General features: G+C 41.0%; 1 protein-coding gene across 1 annotated transcript in view; it reads left to right on the forward strand.

Annotated features, from left to right (window-relative positions):
• Positions 1-24,068, forward strand: part of TESK2 (testis associated actin remodelling kinase 2) — a 68,128-nt gene that overhangs the window by 24,390 nt on the left and 19,670 nt on the right. The window contains exons 4-5 of the mRNA XM_063139726.1: positions 4,400-4,448; positions 20,737-20,883. Of these exons, the coding sequence (XP_062995796.1) occupies positions 4,400-4,448; positions 20,737-20,883 (196 nt within the window). The remainder of the gene's footprint in view (positions 1-4,399; positions 4,449-20,736; positions 20,884-24,068) is intronic.

A 24,068-nucleotide genomic window follows, 5' to 3' on the forward strand; every position in this document is an offset into this window, starting at 1 on the left:
GACATATTCTTGGCGCAAAATAATATACATTCATCCTTCGAAAGAATGGATTTCCTTCTTCTTGGAAGTGATGCTCTTTCCCAGAGACCTTCATTCACTGTGACTACAGAGAAGCTGTTACCATAGAAATGGGACACCACTATTATATCTCTGAAAGTCTCATCCACAAACCTCTCTCAGCTTCACCTGTTTAACAAACTTGTTCTCTGAGGGCCAGAAGCTACTTTCACCAAGCACACATCCACAACACCTGTCCAACAGGCAGGCAATCACACATGTGACATTCATTGCAATATAGCCCCCAAACCCCTACTGGCTTTCTACCTGCATCGCTTGTAAATTATTATTAGGCTTGTTTGCCTCTTGTTGCTGTCTTCTAAGCCTTCCTTTGAGTAGGTACCCGGAGGAGGACCTTAGATATAGAATGTAGTGTACGGGTAGGTTTAAGTTGTGAAATGCATTCCATCAGGTATTGTGGTCCCAAGCCATGTCAGGCTTTATCAGTTAGAACCAACACCTTGAATCCTGCTTGGAAACATACAGGCAGCCCATGCAAATGGGCCAGAGTCGGTCTTATATGTTCGAACCTCCTGGTTTCCATTATCAATCTGGCCATTGCATTTTGCACAAGCTGCAGCTTCTGAACGGTCTTCAAAGGCAACCCCACATAGAGTGCATTGCATAACTTGGACGTTGCCAGGGCATAGACAACTGAAGCCAGGTTATCCCTGTCATGGTACGGGCATAGCTGGGCCACCAACCAAAGTTGGTAGAAGGCACTTCATGCCACCAAGGCCACCTGAGCCTCAAATGACAGAGATGGTTCTAGGCTATGGACCTCCAAGCTATGGACTTTCTCCTTCAGGGGGAGTGTAACCCCAGAACAGGTTGAATACCCTCCATCCAGGCAGAAGAACCACCTACTAACAGCATATCAGTCTTGTCTGGATTGAGTTTCGGTTTATTTGCTCTCATCCAGTCCACTGTTGCACCCAGGCTCAGCACATCCACAGCCTCACCTGATGAAGATGAGAAGGGGAAATAGAGCTGTGTGTCATGTGTAATGACGCACTCTCAAACTCCGGATGACCGCACTTAACGGTTTCATGTAGATGTTGAACAGCAAAACTGACCACTGCAGAACACCATACTGGGGAATCCACCAGCCTATAGTTATTAAGATTTTCCAGGTCCAGGGAAGATTGCTTCAGGAGTGGTCTCGCTACTGCCTCTTTCAGGCAATCCAGGACCACTCCGTCTTACAAAGAGGCATTAATCACTTCCCTAGCCCAGCCGGCTGTTCCATCCCTGCTAGTTTTTATTAGCCGAGAGGGGCAAGGATCCAATCTGGAGATGGCTGCACAAACTTAATGTCTTCTGCTGCATTCTTTTTTTTTTTTGGTTGGGAGGCGGCTGCATTTTTCACCTTACATAAATGCATCCATACAATCCTGCCTCAAGGTTCTCCCCGTCCCCGCTTGGCATGTTGCATAATTTATTTGTGTGTGCGTGGGCACACATGCAAATGCATGTACACTCAGCATGCATACACAGAAATGTAATGGTGCAATCTATTTTGTGGGCAGGGGAGGAAGGGAACCAAGGCCGTTGTTCCAAGAAGAGGAAGTATATATGCATAGGAAATGTAAAAAAATAAATAGTGGGATAACTGAAATGAAACACAACAGAGTGCTGGTGCAAGCAATTTTTGGTTAAACCAGGAGCTAATTCTCATTCCCTCCCTCCCTCTCCCTCCCTCTCTCTCTCTCTCTCCCTCTCTCTCTCTCACACACACACACACACACACACACACACCACCACCACCACCGACTTAATTTCTGTTCCAGTATGGGTAATAAAGTTGGTTTTTAATGCATCTTTGATATCTACTTCTGGAATGCTGATACAAGATTTCATAACGCTGACCTGTAGTCAGCACTTTCTGTTTTCACAACGGAATGACTGGGCATGAAAGATAAATGTTGAAGGTCAAATGTTGTTTTTTAATTCTCCACTGAGGTTCCAAGTGTTATGTTCTATAACTTAACAACCCTTGCTTAGAAATAATCCACTATGCTTGCATGTTGCTCTATAGTTAGCCTCTGGTTTAAAACAAGCAGCCGCGTATGGCTTTCCCATGTGGTTCCATGTGGTATAATGACGCATCCTTTGCACTTTGTTCCAGTGTTTAGAAAGAACTTTATGTATTGGATGAGGTAAAAGCAGGTCTGTTTGATTTTTCTATTAACACAAACCAATTTTAAAGCTGTAGAACAGACTTCCCTAATCTGCTACCCTCAAGATATTTTGGACTTGAACTTCCGTCAGCCCTAGCAAGCATCACTGATCGTCAGGAATACTGCGAGTTGCAGTCTAAAACATCTGGAGGGCACCAGGTTGGGGAAGGCTGCTGTAAAAGATTCATTTCATTGTTTCTCTTTGGATTCCATTTCTCCTTCACCACCCCATCTATTAAGAGAATACTGAGAATTATTAACAACTTAAAAGCTTCTTATTTTAACTCATAAACATGCCCTTTGCATCATATAGAACTTTTAAAAAGATGTAGAGTTTTTTGAGAATATAAATGGGAAGGAAATGTCATCAAAGTGGTGAGGGACCCAGATGGCTACAAGCCATATCCCTCTCTGATCCCCTCTACATCCTGCAGGTAGACCGGCTGCCACATCTTCTGGCCTGGTTGTAGTGTTGGTGAATATCAGGTTGGTTTGTAACAAGATTTCAGCCACGAGGGAGCTGATCTGGCATGCATCACAGAGACCCAGGTGGGTGAACTGGGTAGTGTAGACATGACCCAGCTCTGCCCACTTAGTGTAGCGCTAGCCCAGGCTGCATGGCCGGAAGTGGGGAGAGTCACTGTGATCCATAAAAGCTCAATCTTACCCAGAAACCCCTCCACCCTGGGACAGAGTATGAGGGCCTCTACATTGTGTTGGGCCAAAGACAGATTGGGGGTTCTATTGATGTCCTGTCCACCCTACTATTCAATGGACTCACTGACTGAGCTGGCTGAGGCAGTCTTGGATGTGATGTTTGAAAACCCTAGGACTTTGATCTTAGGAGATTTCAACATCCATGCTGAGGCTGCCTTAACAGGACCAGCTCTGGACTTCATATCCTCCATAACAATCATGGTGCTGACTCAATTTGTCACTGGCCCAACACATAGGGCAGGGCATACCATTGATCTAGTTTTTGCCTCTGGGTGTGAGGGGTGGTGGTGGAAATCTTGGTAAAATTTGGTCTCACCATTCCAGTGCGTTAATGGGGGACCCATTAAGATGGTCTGCCTCCAGAGACTTATGGAATCTAAGCGATACCTGAATACTCTGGGGGATTTTTCAGGAGTCAGGGCCAGCGATTCTTTCAAGGCCCGCATAACACTACGGAATGGTGATGTGCAACAGGCCATTGAATTGATCGCTCTTGAGCTCCCTCTTCAGCGTTATGGAGCTCAGAATGCTCCCTTACTGTGGAGTTCCAGACAATGAAACAAATCAGAAGACAGCTAGAGCATAAGTGGCGTAAGACTCACCATGAACATGATTGAGCATGCATAAAAGTGTATAATTGTGCCTACTGTGTGGCAGTGAAGGCGCAAAGAAAGCTTTGCAGGTTGCTCTCTTGAAACCCAGTGAACCCAGTGCTGGAATCTTCGGAAGCCCACTGTGATGAGTTTGCAAGGTACTTTGAGGATAAAACCACTCACCTTCATGCTGACTTGAATACCGCCATTTGGAGCCAGAGGATGCGAACAAGACGCTTGTATGACCCACCACATGCTCTCTTGACCCTGCCCTTCCTCGCTTTTTCTAGCTAGCTTCAGTGGACTGACTGGATGGATCAGGGCAGTGATAAATGCATCATTTGCATGATGGTGGGTTGCAACCTCTACTGAACAAACCCTCCCTCAATCCAGAGATCTACGCTGTCATCTGGTCACAAACACCGCTTTCTTAAGTAAGGTGCTCGAGAGAGTATGGTGCCTCAGCTACAGGCTCTCCTAAATAAAACTGATTAACTGGATCCATTCCAGTTTTAATTCTGGCCTGGTTTTGGGATGGAATTGGCCTTGGTCACCCTGATTGCTGACCTCCTTCAGGAGAGGAACAGTGGGAATGCGATCCTGTTACTACATCTTTGTTTCTCAGTGGCTTTTGATACCGTTGACCACAGTATAATTTGTCCTTCTATTTCGGTAATATTTTGAAGCTTCTGTCATCCAAAATGCTTGCTTTTTTAAAAACAAAGTACTTAGTTTGTTTAAAGCTGTAGCCATACTGTAACAGATGACAGATGCAAATGCACTGAAAACTTATTTTAAAGCTGACTAACTATCTGATTCTCATCTAAGAAGTTGTTTACTCCTGTTTTGTAGGTTTATGGGCGTCTGTGTACATCAAGGACAACTGCATGCCCTCACTGAGGTATGACTATTCATTAGGTATCAAGAAATTTGTCATATGTGCTTCCCTTGGGCTAGTTATGTTACCTGTGATTGTGCTGAGAAACAATACTGAACAAAGCAGACTAGTATGATTCTGATGCAGGTATTTTAAGAGTCATATAATCAAACATCTCGATTTTTCAGGGTCACATTTCCTATTTGAAATTAAATAATGGACAATGTCATTACTTGATCTATTACACCCTATGCTTCCACAGCATAGGGTGTAATAAAACTGCTGGTGTTCTCCTTTAGCATTTTAATGTTATTGTTATTGCAGCACACTTCAGTTTTCCTGTGCCATATTTACTAAAACTGATCCTTGTTTATGAAACATATATGTCCTCCAATAGTTCAAAGCTGAATTTTATTATTCATATAAACTTATCTAAACTCTTGTGCTGCAGAAGGACTGTTTGTGTTAATTTTGCTAGTTTTTAAGAACAATCTGCCTTGATCCCAAGATTGAAGAGAGAATTCATTTTTGTTATAGGTGAAATAGGGATATTAATCTAAATCGGTTGATCTTGAATTTTGGACTAGGGATCTAAAAGTGTTACTTATCTAGCATGAAATTATCACATGAATCATTGCTTCATGTACCTTAAATTTCATATCTGTTCTTTGGATTTGTTCTTACAACTAACTGGTCATGAATAAGGAAAGCTAGCAAATGTTTTATGTGTACACATGCAGCAAAAAAATTAGGGAGGTGTTTTAAAACTGTTAGAGGAATTCTGAAAACTTTATAATGCATATTATGTCTGTTGATTGTTTGTGTTCTGTAGCAATGCAAGATGGCAACATGTGCAGTGTTATTTGCTCCCCCCTCCACACCCATGCCTAAGTTCTTGCACACTTTGGAGGATATAGGCTTTTATTTGAAGAAAGTTTACACATCTGGTTCTTTACAGGGAAGGGAGGATTGGTAGCAATCAACTTCATTTTGAATTGCTTCCTTCAGAAATTAGTATTCCAATAAATTCCATGTGTTGCTATCCTGTAGTGCTATAGAACACAACCCCTCAACTGAATATGGAACAATCAATACATATTTCCAAAGATTTAAAAGTGGAATTGGTAAGTAGGCTATGGTTTAAAGTTTCTTTCCACACCAAAATGTTGAAGGTGTCAATATAATTTTAATGCCAGAAGAGTATCTGTAGTGCTCTGCAACAATAAAAAGGAGTGGCAGTTTAAGCTGGAACTTTGTGATGTGCAGGTACATGTGTTCCTCACTGTTTGGGTTAAACAAAAAGCAGCCAACTGCAGGAAAATACAGACTTGAGACTGGTTTTTAAACCAGGACTTGTGTGTGGGTGGTGGTGGTGCGTGTTTAAACCTGGAGCTTTCCCAATCATATAGAAAGGTAATGGAATCTAATTTTAACAACAAAGGGTGTGTGTGTATGAAGAACATGGAATCCTCTCTTCCCAACCCTGCAGTCTTTCTTCCCAAGCACTGTTCCACCACCTGAGCTCAAATTGTGGGGAGGGAAGGTTTAGCAACCTCTGCCTGCGTAGCTCTTCACTGGCAGTATCAGATGCCTCACCCTACCACATTTTCTTACAAGATCAGGGAAATCTAGGTTAATACATTGATGTGCTGCTGTAATGTCTAGTTTGGCACCAATACAGTTTTAGGTATCTTATCAAAAGAGAGAGAATGTTGCCAAGTCTATAGCTGAGCCATTCCTACCACACAGTATTGAGTGGAAAATATCCTTCTTGGTAATAACAGAACTTCAGAACATGAGGAAATAATAGGTATGAGATTAGGTAGCCATATCCAAGTGATTCCATAAGTTGTCCTGTATCCTACTCTAAATGGCACAGGGGTGTGATGGTAGTGACCTTTGTGCCATTATTGTTAATAATTCTCCCATTGAATCTTCTCTTATTTATTATGCTTTACAGATGTTACACGTTGAGGTGTTTGAGAGTGTGAGCTACTTTCTATATATTCCACATCTTTCAGCTCTCTTTTCTGTCAAAAGATCTGGTAATCTATAGCGCAAGGAGGGTAGGACATAATGCAGGCAAGAATGCCAGAAACATTTGAAAAGTGTTGACTGCTGTTTTGGATCTTTTTCATGCTCCGAAAAGGCCATAGAATTACAAACTTTTTTCTTTTTCCCTACTTTTTTAAGTGTGCCTCCAGACACACCTTTCATCTCTAACAAAATCAGAGCATAGGGTCCACATGTAGCATTGTGCTTCTGTAATAGGTATGTCACATTTTGTATCTGTGAAATAAAATTTGAGCTGGCAGAACTACAGCCATCCTGGGGGTCATGGTTGCATGGATGTCATTAGTATTCATTGAATATTGTCTATGACATCCAAGATTGGCACAACTCCACCCCGTGGCTGTTCTGTTTGGTTAATTATTTTTCCATTTTTTAAAGGTAACACTTCATTCAGTCATTATATAGTTCACTGCTGTGGACTAAACTCCACACACAGCCTCCTTGTCAGGAGGTATCCGATCCACTATTAAATCCATGCACATTTACTACACTTACTACTGTTATCTATCTCTATCTTCTATTCTTCTGATTTACTGGATATCAGTTCAGCATTTCTAAAAAACAGTTGAGGGCCATTATTCGATTTAGCATTAATTCACAGTTCTCCCCTCCAAAATAGCTACTCCCAGAATTATAGCAATTGTGTTACATCATTGTATAGATATATCAATGTGTGGATATATCACCGTGTAGATAAGGGTGCATAGATATATCTATATATAAATATATCACCGTGTAGATATTTCAATGTGTAGATATATTGATTTACAGATGTATTAACCTTTTGCTAGTTACAGGGAAGCATTCTTAGGATACCTTCCACTATCGTTTAGAGCGGAAATGGGCTAGCAGAGTTGATGGGGAACTGGCTACTCAGATTTCCAGCCAAAGGGCTTTGCTCTTTTCTGAGGATGCGTCTCACTTCACCATGCTTTCCCTTTCCACAGAGCAGGGAACAGAGCAGGGTCAGAAGAACAAGGATCCCAGGATGATGTTCATATAAGCTGCCAGGACTCTGCCCAAACCATAGAAAACTAAAGTGGAGTAGAGTGCAGTGTGACTGCTATAACACCCCCCCACACACACACCTGGTTTGGGAGAAGCATGGTCCGCTTTTTTCAGCTCCGTGGGACCCTGTTGGAACAGAGCGGAAATCACCCAATGCACTATGAAAACCCAGCACCTTAATTCTGAAAGCAGCAAAAATCCCAGGTGCACCAAAAAGCGGTAGATGCCTATAACATCTTGCAGGTTTGCAGGATCAGGATCAAACCTCATAACCTTCTTCCTCTACGCTGCTGGCTTGGTCGCTAAGTGGTAAGCTAGTGCAGAGCAGCAGCTGGTTTGACTGCTCTTGTTGCACAGCTCTATAGCCAGCCAAAATAAGCCACAGTGACACGACACAACAACCCACAATGGGTTAAATAACTACTCTGCACACCATGGGTTATCAGAGTGAGTTATTTTGGCAAACCCATCATGGGTTTTTTTTTAAAAAAAAAAACACTCCCACCAAATGACACAATAACCCATGATGGGTTAATTAAGCCATTGTGGCTTAATTAACCCATCATGGGTTATCGTAACTTCTGAATCCAGTCCTTATCTCCCTGCAGGAAAACTAATATATGAAGTACCCCATATTGTTTCGCTCTGGCATTAATTAATGACCATCAGTGAGGGAGGAAGCAGCAGCCAGGCACCTCTCCACCGTGCCTGGGTCCAGCTCCAGCTGAGAGCCCCCTCCCTCCTGCTACCAACTGTCTCTGCAGAGGCCACCAGTGAGGGAGGAAGCAGCAGCCAAGCACCTCTCCACCGTGCCTGGGTCCAGCTCCAGCTGAGAGCCCCCTCCCTCCTGCTACCAACTGTCTCTGCAGAGGCCATCAGTGAGGGAGGAAGCAGCAGCCAGGCACCTGTCCACCGTGCCTGGGTCCAGCTCCAGCTGTGAGCCCCCTCCCTCCTGCTGTCAACTGTTACTGCTGAACTTTCCAACTAAGATTGTAGTGCCTGAATTTGCTTTCCTTTCCCCCCTCCTCCTCCTCCCTCCCAATCCCCTTTCCTTTTGTGTCATGTCTTTTAGATTGTAAGCCTGTGGGCAGGGACTGTCAAGAAATACTTTTGTAAGCCGCCGTGAGAGCCTTTTTTGGCTGAATGGCGGCATAAAAATCCTTAAATAAATAAAATAAATAAATAAAAAATAAAATTAATAGCTCCAAAGTATTAAAATGACAAGAGAATATGGATGATTTGGGGGGGGGGGGGAACAATGCCAGCAGGTAAACAAGACTAGGTTGAGATGTGGGAGCAGTGAAGACAGCTTGGTTGCCCTTTAAACATTACACTAGCACAATAGAGCTTGCTTTCCATGAGTTCATCCTACAGTGCTTGTTTAACAGATAATTCATAATGGCAAAACACACTTGATGCAACATTTAGGAACATACCTGGGAATCCAGAGAACATATTTCCTAGGAGTTTTCCAGTGTTTTCTCCATAAGTGCAATCCCAATTTTTTTATAGTCTTTGTAGTGACTTCTGGAGCCTCTGTCACAACAGTTCTAGGTGTGAGTGCTAATGTCTCACCTAGTTTAGAGGTACAGCTTTGTGATTTTTTTAGGAAAAAAATCACAAATATAATTTAACAATTTCCAATAATAAGTTGATATATTTGCTATAAACTACATAAAGTAGCCATAACACATGCATCTTGGTCCGTACAGTTGGGGACGTCAATTAGGTCATGTTTGTCCAGCAAAGGAATGAGCGGAGCGCCTCCTACATGACCACATTACCTCAGAGGCTATTAGGTTATGGAGTGTGGGGAAGTGTTTTTAGCAAAATAGTTCTCAGGTTTCACTTTTCCTCCTCTAATACATTCGAACACAGTGTATTGTTCGTGCATTGTTCTTTCCTTAGCATAGGTTCCTTCCATGCACCCCCCTTTTTTTGGTATTGGCAATATTTATTCATTTATACCTGCAAATCTAAATAACATATTTCTTAGGTGGCTTCATTCCAGTGTTTCCCCCATAAGTATGATCCCAATTTTTATAGTCTTTTAAGTGACGTTTAGAGCCTCGGTCACAACAGTTCTAGGCTCATGATGGTCTGTAACTCTGCCTCGCTCTGTGACCCTCTACCATTACCTGTCCTGAAGTCCCTCAACTATGGAGGTGCAAGTGTAGTGAATCCAGTACAATATCATGGTGAAATTAGGTGTACGTTTTAGTTCTTTTTGAGACTGCAACACTGGGGTTGGCAACCTCCAACCTTTGGACCACATATATCTCCCAGCCTAATTTCATGTGACTCTCAGCCTAATTTCAGAAGCCCTCTGCAAATTATCAGTTCAGAACTCTAATAAGACTTCAGTCCCTTGCCAACTGGGTATGGGGAGAGAAAAGAAAAGGATGGCCCCATCCACCATCGGTTTGCAGGCCTGACAGATTACCCTCTAAGGGACACAGCCCATGACAGCAGATTTGTGGGGCTTAATGGTGGAATCTTGTCAGTTTCACATTCTGGAAAAATTAAAATCTGTAGGATAAGCAATTTTTCTTTAGCACTGATGGGCAATTACTGCTTTTCATGGAAGAAGGAATGGTGAAATGAAGGAGGCTTTTCTCTTTTCATCTAGAATAGACTAGAGGTTTCTTGCTGTAGTTTCAAGGTAGGTGTCCAGAGCTCAAGGTCACGGGAGATTGACTTTTCTTCTCTCTGGAGGAGCAACAGCAAAAGTAGCAGTGGCAGCTGGGGGTGTTCTTTACAGGGAAATATGTGTCTGTTATGAAGTTTCTCCTGCAGCATGTGGCAGTTGCTTTAATGAAAATGTGAGGTCTGAGTTTTCCCCAGCATAGGTATCCATTCTGAATAAGGTGATCCATTGTGTGGAGGCTACATATTGCTCAATTAGCGCTGAAATCAGGCTAGAGCTTGTATAGTATTGCCAAAAGTAAATGAAGTCACACTTTATTGTTGTATGGAAGCACTCTTTTTGATATAAAGAAGCCATGCTGCAGCAAGTGCATACTTTGGCAAGGAATCATTTTTGGCTTGGAAACTCTCCTTAAGTGATTCAGATATTCAGTAGTGAAGTCTCTTGAGATCTTTAATGCATATTTCATGCACTTATTTTTAGTAACTGCCAAGGCCTTTTGAGAAACTTGAACTGAGTTTGGCACTTAGTGTGCACAAATAGAGCATATTTTCTTATTTTCTTATTTTATATGTGAAGGTTTTTTTTCTTGTTTTGTGTTTATACATAGACAAAGCTGTTTTGACAGCTTATAACATGCATCAATTTGCTTGCATAAACTTTCACTTTCTTTAAAAAAACACCAATTAGTTCAGAGCCACTTATTTAATTTTACAAAATTAAATATTTAAAATGTTAAAATATTTCTCTGTTTTTCATAACATTGAAATCTTAGGTTGCAATCCCATGGCCCCTGACAAGGAGGTCCCAGACAGTGTTGGATTCTGTGGGCCTCTCCCTCTGGGGCTGGAGAGTGAGGTTTGTCCATGGAGTTCCTTCCAGGATAGCGGTGGAGCTTTCTGCTGATGTGGCCGCTCCACAGGTAGTGCTCTGCTAGCAGGGGGGTGAAAATGAAGCAGTTTGGGAGTATATCATGAACATGTCAGGAGTGGCAGAGAATCTGCAGGGTCATCAACCCCCTCATTCCCCTGACATGTCCACAAACAAAGCTGGAAGCTATGCGAGCCCAGGAGTTGGTGCAGGGAATTCTTTCCCATTGGAGGCAATGGGAGGGGGAAAGAAAGGCGGAAAGCATGATGCCCCTTTCTTGCCCTGGCTAGCAGAGACAGCTCCTCTACCACCACCACGATTGCTCTGTTAAAATGGCAAAACCATGAAAAAGGTCAGTGGTTTTGAAACTGTAGAATATAGGGCAGTAAGCAGTATTGCTGTGCTAGCAGGAATAATTACTAGGAAAGTAGCACTTGATAACGCAACTGGAGACTACCCGAAACTATTGCTTCCACAATAGGACAAGTCAACTGAGGTTGCTGAAAAGATCTCTGCTGATTTGTCCCATTCCAGAAGCAGTAGTTTCCGGTTGTTTCTTGGATTGTGTTAGCAAGCTTCACTTTCCCATTGTACTAATGGGTGTTCCTGCTAATGCACCATGTTTAAAGCTAGCAGATTGGATACTGCCCTTAGACTTACCTACTTTATTACAGTTTAATGAAAGTAATAGTGACAGGTCAAAATGTCAATTTTGAAGAAGCAAAGGATAGTTCTTTGTCAACACTTTTCCTGTTCTTTTCACATCACACAGACAGGCAAGGTCCAGGCATAGAGTAAAGCATATATCTAGCAAATAGTGCATAAACTATGGAATTTTCTACCACAAGATACAGTAATGGCAACCAATGGCTTTAAAAGGGGGTTAAATAAATTCCTGGAAGAGAAAGCTATCAATGGTTACTAGTTCTGATGGCTACCTCCAGTATCAGAGGCAGTATGTCTGTGTACACCAGTTGCTGGGGAACATGGGGTGCGGGGTGCTGTTACACTCATGTCCTGCTTGTGGGTTCCCAGTCAACAGCTGTTCAGCCACTTTGTGAACAGAATGTTGGGCTAGGTGCCCCCTTGGTCTGATCCAGCATGGCCCCTTTGGTCTGATCTATCAGTGGATTTATGCAAGCTCAAATGTACACAAGATTCAGACATAACACTTAATCATTTTGTATTATGAGTAAAGTGTAGAGCTCATGTACTTTCTTTCTTCCCCTCATGCATGGTAATTGAATCCTTCATTTCCTGGTATAGCAGCATGCTATAGTTTGCTGTTTATCCAAATCTGGCAAACTGTGGCTTGTGGTCCTGGAAAAAAATATGGGTTGTGCAACCTCTGGTTGTTATGGCTGAACCAAGCAAAAAAACAGTTGCTAAACCATGAAACTATTTAATTATTAAGAATAAGAGATGACATAAAACAAGCCTAAGATGTCTAGAAAGAAAGAAAGGTATGAAAGCTAATAAGTCACTTTCTTCTGGTCATAAAACATCTGAAAGATGAGCTTTCCAGTTTGTGTTACGTATTTCTAAGGGGGGAAATTAATATGCCCCAAATTAACCCTTGTTTTGCTTTGCACTCGCTGTTTGGTTATGTATCTGCTGATATAAAGACCAGGGCTAGAATCATAAGAGTTAAGGTGAGCCCATTGGCTTGTACTAGCTCATTGGGATTTTTTATGTTTTTCTTGGAACAACTCATTCCCATGCTGTATTATAAACTAATTTTGAAACTTCCCTCCAGCTGCAAAAGTTATTTGCTATACTGATGGAGGACCCTATTTAAGCAAGAAGTCCAAAGTCTCTTATATGTACAGAACTAGCTGGATAGTTCTTTGGACTAATTGACTTTGGATATATCAGATTATCCTTTGTATGTTTAATCTAATAACTTGTACTGACACTTGAGATGTTTAAGTGGTTTTACAAGGTTGGCAAAATATATTAATTGCCTAATTTTTTTTGTCATGGCTTCATACTTAACCATTCAGTTGCTTCAAAGTGTATCCCTATGACATTTTAGTCTCTGCGGACTAGTCTGGCAACTATCAGTTCAAATGCAATAGAACAATATTAATTCCACACTTAATAAAGGGGACAGCATTGTGGCAAAGAGAAATAACTATGTTACTGTTCTCCCCTGCCCTCCTTTTTAAAAGCTTGAAGGATGACATTTCAGCAGAGGAGTGGACTGTTCAGCCTGCAGTGTGAATTTGTAGGAGAATTGAAACTAAGACTCAGGGAATCACATGAAGAAGCCCCTCTACTTTCATCTCCACCAGTGGCTCAATTCAGATGCAATGTCAAACTATAATTGGGGGTGACCCCACAGGCTACCCCTCCCCACCAGGTTTTTTATTCAATTCCTGGCTTTCACTAACCATAGTTTGCTATGATATCTGAATTCAAAAACTATGGTTACATTTTGCCTCCCAGCCATAACTTGAAAACATGGTTTGAAATGGATTTGCAAATTATGCTTTGAAGTTTGGCACTAACCATTGTTTGCCAATTCAAATGTGATGGCAAATTACGGTTAGCAAACACTAAGAGGAGAGAAACTGCATGAGAAAAGGGGAGGAAACATGTGAACAGAAAACTCAGGGAAGCTCCAGGTTGTCAAATCATGGTTAACATTACATCTGAAATGAACTCTTGAGTCTTCAGACTGTACCTTGATCACACAAAACATGGATTTATCTGCTTTCAGTGTAATTGTGCACAACACTAATTTCTTATAGTGATTCAATCTACTCTGCCTATTATCAGAGTTGTGCATATTCTTCTACAGCAGCATCTCTGTGCAGGTAGTTCCAAAAGCAATCTAGGCTTCTTAAATTTGGGTAGTTAGGCTTTACAAAAATTTGGGTGACACTCTTGCCACATTGGTGGCATGTGTATTTTAAAAAAAATCCAAAACCAAAACACTTCTTTCATTGTCATTGGGTACTGGCCCTGAGTTCTAACTCAGTTCATTGATGTAGTTGCCATTGCTGAGTCTATGTAATTGGATTCTAGACTACTAGAATGGTTCTAGGTTTTGTTTTGTTTTTTAAAGGAAGCTACACAGAGAAGCTTGCTTTTGGGAACTTGGCTGTCATTCCCACTACTACCCAACTCTGACTGTCACTATGCGCTGATATTTATGAGCAGATCACAACTCCTCAGTACCCTCTTGCGAATCCAACTTGCCATTTTAGAATTGTGGCTGTTATGGAAGCTCGCATGTTTCTGACCGTTATGATATGACTATGTCATGTTATTCGCAGTGGCAGTATGTAAGCTGTGATCTGCTCATTTCCCTTATCTAGGTTCTTCTCGCGAACACTAGAACTAATAAAGATAAATGTTAACATTGTGATGTCATTAACATCTAGGTTTGATACTGATCTGCCCTTTTTCCAACATGCATTAGACAGCTGCTGCATGAGGGATTGGCACATGATAATAATTATCGCATAAGTTTATAATAATGTGCATTCATAGTTCTGTCTTCAGATGTTGGTTCAGATGTTTATTCAGTTGGGGCTGCATCTTGTTGCATATGGATGGGGATTGCACATTATGAATTTACTACCTGTTTTGCCCTTTTCACCTGCCCCAAATAGTCACAATAAACAGGGTACGATGGTCTATTTGTTATTATTATTATTATTATTTATTTATATAGCACCATCAATGTACATGGTGCTGTACAGATAACACAGTAAATAGCAAGACCCTGCCGCATAGGCTTACAATCTAATAAGTTGTAGTAAACAATAAAGAGGGAAGGAGAATGCAAACAGGCACAGGGAAGTGTAAACAGGCACAGGGTAGGGCAAAACCAACAGTGTAAAGTCAGAACAAACTCAATATTTGAAGGCTATAGGGAAAAGAAAAGTTTTGAGCTGAGTCTTAAAAGCAGTGATTGAGTTTGTAGTTCTCAAGTGTTCTGGAAGAGCGTTCCAGGCGTAAGGGGCAGCAGAAGAAAAAGGACGAAGCCGAGTAAGGGAAGTGGAGGTCCTTGGGCAGGCGAGAAGCATGGCATCGGAGGAGCGGAGAGCCCGAGCGGGGCGATAGTGTGAGATGAGAGAGGAGAGATAGGCAGGAGCTAGGCCGTGAAGAGCTTTGAAGGTCAGTAGGAGAAGTTTATATTGGATTCTGAAGTGAATTGGAAGCCAATGAAGAGATTTCAGAAGTGGAGTGACATGGTCAGCGCGGCGGGCCAAGAAGATGATCTTAGTGGCAGAGTGATGGACAGAGACCAGCGGACTGATGTGAGACGAAGGAAGGCCAGAGAGAAGAAGGTTGCAGTAGTCCAACCGAGAGATAACCAGTGCGTGAACGAGAGTCTTGGCAGAAGAGACAGAGCACGTTCTTTTACTTTTTCTGAAGCATTTGCAGCATGGCTATGAATAAGTGAGCTTTATTTTAGACCCAAAGATAAGTTTCTTGTTCTGCTTTTCTATAGGCCTATAGATCAGAATAAAAATGCTGAAACACAGACTTGGGTAGATGTAGACAGAAAGAATTGGAGTTCTTGAAACTTTTGAATTCTATCTTCTGGTTCCAGTCTATGAATTCCTTTAAATCCTGAGTAAAATTTTCTCAATACCCAGTTTTTCACAGGAGCATGCCACAGCTTGCATATACTCCAGGAAGTAGTAACATCTACAGTAGCTCGCAATATACAGAATCAGCCACTTAGATTGTCATGGATAAATTTGTAGTCTTAAAGTAGATTTTACCGTGGATTGTGGAAAAAGGCAACAAAATATTCAGCTGAGCAAAGACTCACAGCAGCCCCTTCTCTCCATGCAGCTCTTGAACTGCAGGCTTGAATATTACTGGAACGTAAATGTGAGTTCTTGTGTTTCCAGCCTTTAGTCCTGAGCTGCATGGCTGTTGTACTAAATACTTGTTCCAGCTGGGAAAAGTGCTGTGCTTCCTGCAAAACCCAGTCTTTTTTGTACATAATGGGGGTAGGCATATGACTACATTTTCTTTGCAAAATTGTGCCTCCTCACTTTGAAATTTATTCCAAAAATATAATTAGGTGGAGCTTCAAAATCCTTAATCCTGCTTTGAATTGAATTGGATTACTTTTCAAGTCTTATACAATTGTAAATGCATTTCTTACACAATGAACTCTTAGAACCAATTTTAAAGCAATGTTTATATTATAATATTAGCTTTAGTAAGGCCCTACTGGATAGATAAATTAGTTAAAATCATGTCTGACATTCAGAGTCTGCATATTTGAAATTGCAAAGAGCAATTATAAAACTGGCACATCTTCCACTACTCCCACTGGAATGAATTTATGTTTGTAGGCAAAGGATGGAATAGCTGGGTAGTAGAGTTCTAGTTACCTTTCATCCAAGATTCTTGATTATGGGCAACTTTGAGACTGTTGAAATTAACTGTATTTTTATTAAGTAAAAAGAATTGAGCCCTACTGTCTGTTAAAATTCCTCTTGGAAATGATTTTTCCTCCAATTCATTGTAGTCAGTGATACTGGCTCTTACTTTCCTTTTTTCATGTGCTAACTTCAACAACAGATAAGATTAAATTGCAGTTTAATGGACAAAGTACTCTGAAACCAAATGACCCATTAACATGAAATTGGATACAGTTGCACTATGAAAGGTCTTAGCTTCAGGGTTGTGGAGTCCCCACTTTCCCAATGCAGCTGCGAGGAGATCAGAAGGTACCTGCTTCTGTTTCTGAAGTAGAATTCCTTGTTACGTCCATACTGGGAGAACTCTAATTTGTTCAAACTAGGATCAACCTGTGGTTTGACCCTGGCTTGTTTGAGCAAGTCATAGTTTGACCAGAGCTCCTCCCAGATTGTATATAACAAGGTGTTCTAGTTTAAAAGCAGAAGCAGATGCGTCTTTGTCAAGGGGAAGGCTCACACTGTTTGTACAGATAGTGGTAAATTATAGTTTAGTATTTCATGCAAAACAGAACAATGAACTAGTAGACCTTATCCATCAATAACAGGTTTTATGCAGTAATCTAAACAAGTGATCAAATCTGCCTATAGAGTTTGGAAGTTTGAAGATTAAAAATACATATAGATATTTCTTTTTTTTTGGGAGAATATGGTATTGAAAAGCTCTGTATATACCATTCTTTACGCCTTAGAGAATGCTGCATGAAAACCAAAAACACATGTGATCAGATGCCATATGATGAATAATCTATTTTCAACATTTCCCAACTCTTAAGGGTAGGAACAGGAAGGAAAGCACAGTCTAACATGAACTAGGAATCTGAATGGAGGAAGTAGCTTCCAAGTGCTCTGGATCCAGTGTCTCCTATCCCCTTTTCTGCATTGTCCACTGTTTTCATAATCAGTTTAAACCATATTAATAAATTGCATTTCTTCCCTCCCCACACACAGTTTAAGGTATCCCTCTTTTTCTCCACTCTGAATGTTTTTGTGGGTGCCTGTTTCCTCCCCCCCCCCTTTCCCCTATGTTGTCTCTATCTGATGTAGCACATATGTACATTCTGGGGATCCTGATTGAGTCAAGGTTTCCAGAAATATGGATGGATGTTATCTATACTACTTTGCTATGGAAAACACTTGCATATGCCCAGTAAATACATTTGCCACAGAAAATATGGGACTGTCCTTGCTGACATGTGTGCTCGGAACTAGTATATGGTCAGATCCATTTGTAACCAATTTGTGGGATTAAAAATTCTTTCATGAGAATTGACTTTATTTTCTGCATTGAAAATAACACAGCAACCAGAGAAGGAAATGATGCACATCATCTTCTTGTAGCTATTATTTATTTATTTATTTATTTATTACATTTCTATACCGCCCAATAGCCGGAGCTCTCTGGGCGGTTCACATTAACTTTGTTTTAGTATTGAAAGTCCTATAAAGAAGGCAGATCTTAAGGCTAGGTCATATGTTTAAGCAGATTGGAGCATGTGGAAGTGGAAGATTCTTATGGTGGAGTGACTTGAATTCAGTCATTGGAAAAAAGATGGCATGGAGGAATCACAGCCCAATGAACTGTAGGAGAGAATCTGCCTTGAGGGAAATATGAAGGAAGTACTGCTTATGTAAAGGAGGATCTTCCCTGAGAAGTTCAGCTGAAGGTTAGAAGCAGGGCAGTGATCTAAAGATATTTAGTACTATGTAAAGGAGATGTTGTGTAGTATAAGATGACTTGACGCTAATGTTACTTCAAACCTCCAGTTCCTGGCAATACATTCACAACAGTGATAATTGTGATTTGCTGTGCAGATAATGTGGCTCAGTTGTGTGGAGGTTTTTTTGTAACTTATAGAGTAACCTTAATTTGTTGCAGACCACCCAGGCAAAATGGTTTGTTTTCCCACAACTATTGGGGATAGTAGGGTGCTCAAACAGAACTCCCCTCGCCCCATTCCAGTGCACAAGGACTACAAATAACAAAAATAATTATAATTAAAGTTATACTTTCCAACTGCTCATGTTTTAATTTTTGTTCACTTTACATAAAAAATAGAAAACAGTATCTTCTGTCACTATCAGTACAAACATATAGTTTTGTAGTTATTTGGTTTTTCCCAGTTCACAGGTTCAGTTCTGAAATATGTGATTACTGGGCACCAGTCTTCCATAAGATTTGCTCAGTTAAAATAGCAATAAGGTTATGTCATCAGTTTCCAACCAGAGCTTGTACTTGGTTCTACTTCAAATATTGTGGCATTCACCACACAGACACACGGTGGACATACTGGAAACTTCTTGCTGTATCAAGTGTGATGCAACTTTAACTTAACAGGTCTTTACACTTGCCTAGGTTAAATAGCTTACAGTAATATTACCTTCCTAATGTATAGAATGAATTTGCTCCTAGCAGAGATCACTGCATATTGTAGTCCTTGTGCATAAGTGGTAACAACTGCACTTTTTTGTGAGATAGCCTTGAAATCTCTTGGCGTAAGTTGTGGAACTTTAGCTGGCTCCTAAAATCAGGGCCAAGTAGTTCGGCATCCAGCCAAAGAACATATCGTTTTGATCCTATTCAGATGCTTGCTGAGTATTTTGAACAGCTAGAAATTAACAGTTCTTTGATTTGTAATTCAGTGGATAATATAGTTGCTTGATCGCTGGCTTATAAGAACATAGCTCAGTGGTAGAGCACGTGCTATGCATGCAGAAGGTCCCATGATCTCCAGGTAGGGTTGGAAAAATTCCTGCCTGAAACCTTGGAGGGCCACTGCCAGTTAGTTTGGACAATACCAGGTTTGATGGAACGATTATTTGACTCAGCATGCAGCAGTTCCCTACACTTTCTATTAATGCTATGGCACTGAGATATAAAGTTTTGTTTGTGAATGCATTAAAGGAGAAATGCACGGGTAGGGAATATTGAATATTTATGTTTTGGGTTCTTGAGCCCAGGAGAACTTGATACTGGAACCCTGAAGTCTGGGCTGATTCAGAGAAATATTTCACTACAGTGTGCAGTACTGAGCAGTCTATGAATCTTGAGATTCTGCGTTGAGCTTGATGGAAATTTTTTATTGTAGAAATATAGGGGGAGAGGAGAACCTTGAATTAATACATATCATTCCCTGTGAAGGCGAAGTGGCTTCTTGGCGTCTATTTCCCCTTAGTTGAGGATATGTTTTGGCTGGAGCAACGGCTTCCTGTGGGGTTTGGTGGGATATTCCAGCTCTTGGAGGTATTTTGTCTGGCTGAGCCAGTCAAAGCCATGGTCCTTTAAGGCCTTCTAAGCCATAGGCCTTCTAAAAGCCTAATACAACAGGTAGCAACTGGTGTTCCATGCTTATGTGCTTTGCATCTGTTCGGAGACCTACTTGGGTAGGGACCCAATAAATGGGTCATTACAGCTATTGCAAGGTGTGTGTGTGGGATCCGTGCTGTCTCCCCAAATAAACTCTAGTTGTCAGGTGAGAGTTCTACAGGGTGGGGTAGGAGTGGAATTGATAGTATTGTATGAGTTACCATAGGCTAGCAAGTTTGTGTTTTGTTTTGTACCTCCTTTCTTTTCTTTCTAATCTGTTATCTGATGTTTTAATAAACACTGTTTCTTGATTTGGAATGAGTAAAGTGATTTCTGACCAAATTAAAGGGGAGGGAGGTGTTCCCCTCCCTGCCCCCATGCAGCCTAGATAATCTGGGGCATATTTCCTCTTAAAAGGCATACTAATTTCCCAAGATCATCACACCCTCTGCTGGTAAAAAGGGAAATGCAGGATCTCTGTTATGGCGGACAGTTGCATTCAACTACTGTTATTTATTTATTTATTTATTTATTACTTTTACTTAGCATTTTAAGGAACTGGGCATTGTGAGAATCAAAATTATTCTGCGCTGTTTCCACATTTGTTGTCATCTTACTTGTGGTATAGCGCCTGCAGTGGGATGTTCTTTATTTTGTTCGTGTGTTTTTAGTTTCTCCATTTATAAAAATGGAGACCGTTCTCTGTTTCACCCATGAGAATCATCTGAACAGCTCTGAAATGTCACGATGTAGTTATCTATATCATGACATTGTTGTTTTGGGTTACAATTTAGTATATTATTAATAGTTAGATGAACTTGTTTGTTTTATGAAGCTCAGGATGAACTCCCCACCAAATCAAATCTGATTTTTACATCCACCAGCTCTTAAGAGTTTTTTCACTTTGAATTTCAGTTTGAACTGTAACTTTGTTTTAAATGGCTTTTTTTGCAGTATATCAACTGTGGTAACCTTGAACAGTTGTTGGATGGTAATCAGCACCTGTCCTGGACAATAAGAGTGAAGCTGGCACTGGACATTGCTCTGGGACTCAGTTATCTTCACTTTAAAGGCATTTTCCATCGGGATCTGACATCTAAGGTACCGTATCTCCCTATCAAATGAAACTGTTTGACAACAGATGTCTTACACTTTGTGGCTAGCAAATGTTCTAAGGTGGTCTTGGCTCTACCCAGCCCCTCTCAGTGCCTCATACTGTAAAACTGTTATGTAAAATGTCACTTAAAAGGATTGTGAGAAACGACTGAAACATAGTTTAGTGGATTAAACTTTCCCAGAACAACTCATGTTGTGTAGATATCTGAGAGGAAACTAACCTGAAGTAGAGGTCACAGTAAATGAGTTAGGATTATGTTTCTGGGAAGATGGTTGCACAATGTGAGTTTCTTTACTTGTTCACAGCAAATTATCCTAACTCAAGTCTACAGAGCCAAATTTTATAAAATTACAAAACATTGCAGGCATAGAGCTTGTCTCTGCCTCAGCAACCTTTTTTAAATGTACGTTTTATATATATAAATGCTCCTCATATCTTAACATTGATTAAGATTGTTTTAAGCTATGGAGAGCATTTAGATGTACAAATGGGTTGTATCTTATACTTACTTTGTTCTGTAGGTGACCTAAACTGCTGCAAAGTGACATTGAGCTGGTGACGGGTCCACTCTAGACGCTTCTTTCACTGCCATATAAAACAGCAGTACAAATAGTTGAACAAACTCTGCTTTTCAAGATGCTGTGTCAGTATGTTAGATCCAACATTACTCTAGTGGAAAAATTACAAGGGTATCATTGCACTAGCACTTGCACAATGGCTAGCAAGACAATACCAGTATTCCTTGAACATTAGTTAATTCTGTTCAGCATATCTCTAATACTGATATTTTTACGACCTCCAGTTTAGGGCATTGCTGTTTTAGATAATGAACTTCAAAATCAAATGAGGTAATTGAGGAATGTGGAATTTCAGATAGCTAGTTTGCAACTGTTCAACCAAGGTGGAGGGGATAATGAAGGAGGGTGAGGATGCAGTTTCTGAAAATCTCAAATGAGATAATAATGCAGAGTTACTATGAAGATACATTTCGCATATGTTAATATCACTTTTAGATTTGTTTACTTGAGACACAATTTTGCAGTACAAAGTTATTTAAATTCTCTAGCACTCTATACATGTTTACATCACAGTAGTACTTTTCACCATGAATTCTTTCCGTCAAACATCCTTAAGGCAAGATGGATTCCTTTAACAATATTGCAAAAGGTTACTATTAAAGACAGTGTCAGGAATAAGCTGTTATCAGCATTTCTGTCAGTTTTTCCACTTTATAAAATATTTCATAGGTACAGTATATAGCTTAAAACTAAGGGATTATAGGCTTGCCTTTGCCACCTCATCCATCATTCCAAGTGATGGTGACAGAACAAGTTGCAGTTGATAAGTCCCAGTTGTCTGTTCGGTATTTTAGCTAAGTGAATGAAACTGCAGTAACACGCCTGAATATAAAGCAGTTGTTCTCAGGGGAATTTGCTTTCTGAAACACACTGAAAATCAATAGAGACTTGCATTTGGCTTGGACAAGTTATTACTAGTGGATATCGGTTCTTTGTGTGTGAGAGAAAAGAAATGTTGCTCTTCCTTAGCAGGATTACACTGTGCAAAGCAGATGTTAAGCTCTCCCAACACACAAAAGGAGCTTTATGTTCACTCACATCTGTTTAGGCATAAACATTTGTTAACTCTTTAGAACTTAACTTGAGCTTCTTTAGGGGATGCTTAGCAAAGATTTCAGCCTAAGGCACAATTTGGATTGTGTAAACTTTCAGAAAGAGAAATGTGTATCTAAAGGAGAAGTCTCCACAAAGAGATTTGCTCATGCATTGGATTGTTTCATATAAGCAGTGCAGCAATACATTCCAAAGAGCTTGAATCTGCATAGGGAGGAGCCATAGCTCTGTGGCAGAGTGCATGGTTTGCATGCAGAATGTCTCCTATTCAAGCTCTGGCATCTCCAGCCTGGGAAAGAGCTCTAATTAAGATCAGACAGAGTAGATGGTACTGGGCAAAATGGAACAATGGTTGTTCTCATCAACCATGATTGAGATGGTGGTACGTGGTGGGACACACAAAAGGGCCTCCTTGGGTGATGTCAGTGCATGGACAGGATCAAAGGGGAAGAAACAATTGTCCTTTAGATATCTTGGTCCCAAGCCATTTAAGTTTTAAAGGTAATGCCTAACACTTTGAATTGTGACTGGAAACAACTGCAATCCTAATTCTTCTTCGTGGTCTCCGTGCATCACACACAATGGGCTCTGCACCTGCGCGGAGTCTCGATCGGGGAAAAACTTCTATAGCTGAGGCGTTTTTGGCGGGAACCCCTCCCCCACGCTTGGAGTGCGCATGCGCAAGCTGAGGGGTTCCCGCCCAGAAGCTCAGTTCTCTTTCGACCGCCATTGTGGTGACCTCGTTGGGAAAGTTCTCTGTAGAAAATAAAATTGTAAGAGGCGTTTTATTCTTCTTCTTCTTCTTACTATCCTTCTCATATTTCTACTTTATTATTATTATTGTTATTTTACATTTTTCTTTTCCTATTTTTTCGCGAAAAGCGAAAACGCCCGAAAGGGCGCATGGCCCTCAAGGCCAGTTCAGGAAGTGTACGAAGTGTGGAAGTAAACTTCCCCCCTCAGACGGACACTCTTTGTGCCTTTTGTGTTTGGGTGAAGCCCATATTGTCGAGACCTGTCGTTTTTGCCAAGCTTTTTCCAAGCAAACACGACGACACAGGTCAGATAGGCTTAAAGCCCTGCTTTGGAGCAAAGCCTTACAATCAGTCGAAAAACCCTCTACATCGACTTCCAGCACTATGGAGCCTGTTGAAACTTCCCCAAAATCTCCTTTATTGGCTCAGGAACAACAAGAGCCGGAGATACCTGTGACGCCTGGGAAAAGTGTTACGCTTTCCATTGCCAAACGACTAGTAAAGAAAGCAAAAAAGGCAAAACATACTGCCTCTAAACCGGAGGAGTGCAGGAAAAAGAGAAATAAAAAATCTCTTAAAAATTGTGTGCCGAACCCTACTTGGCTGTCTTCTCCTCCTCCAATGACTAATATACCGATGTCGACGGTCGATACCGTACAATCCCCATCGGCATTGAGGAATAATCCTTTGCCGCAAACTTCGGCGGCCGAGGCTTCGGCATCGATGCCGATACCGGCACAACCTTTGCCACCTCCACCGCCGCTACCGCTTTTGTTGTCGCCT

Source organism: Elgaria multicarinata, chromosome 1, assembly GCF_023053635.1.
Source record: "Elgaria multicarinata webbii isolate HBS135686 ecotype San Diego chromosome 1, rElgMul1.1.pri, whole genome shotgun sequence".
NCBI classification, from domain to species: domain Eukaryota; kingdom Metazoa; phylum Chordata; class Lepidosauria; order Squamata; family Anguidae; genus Elgaria; species Elgaria multicarinata.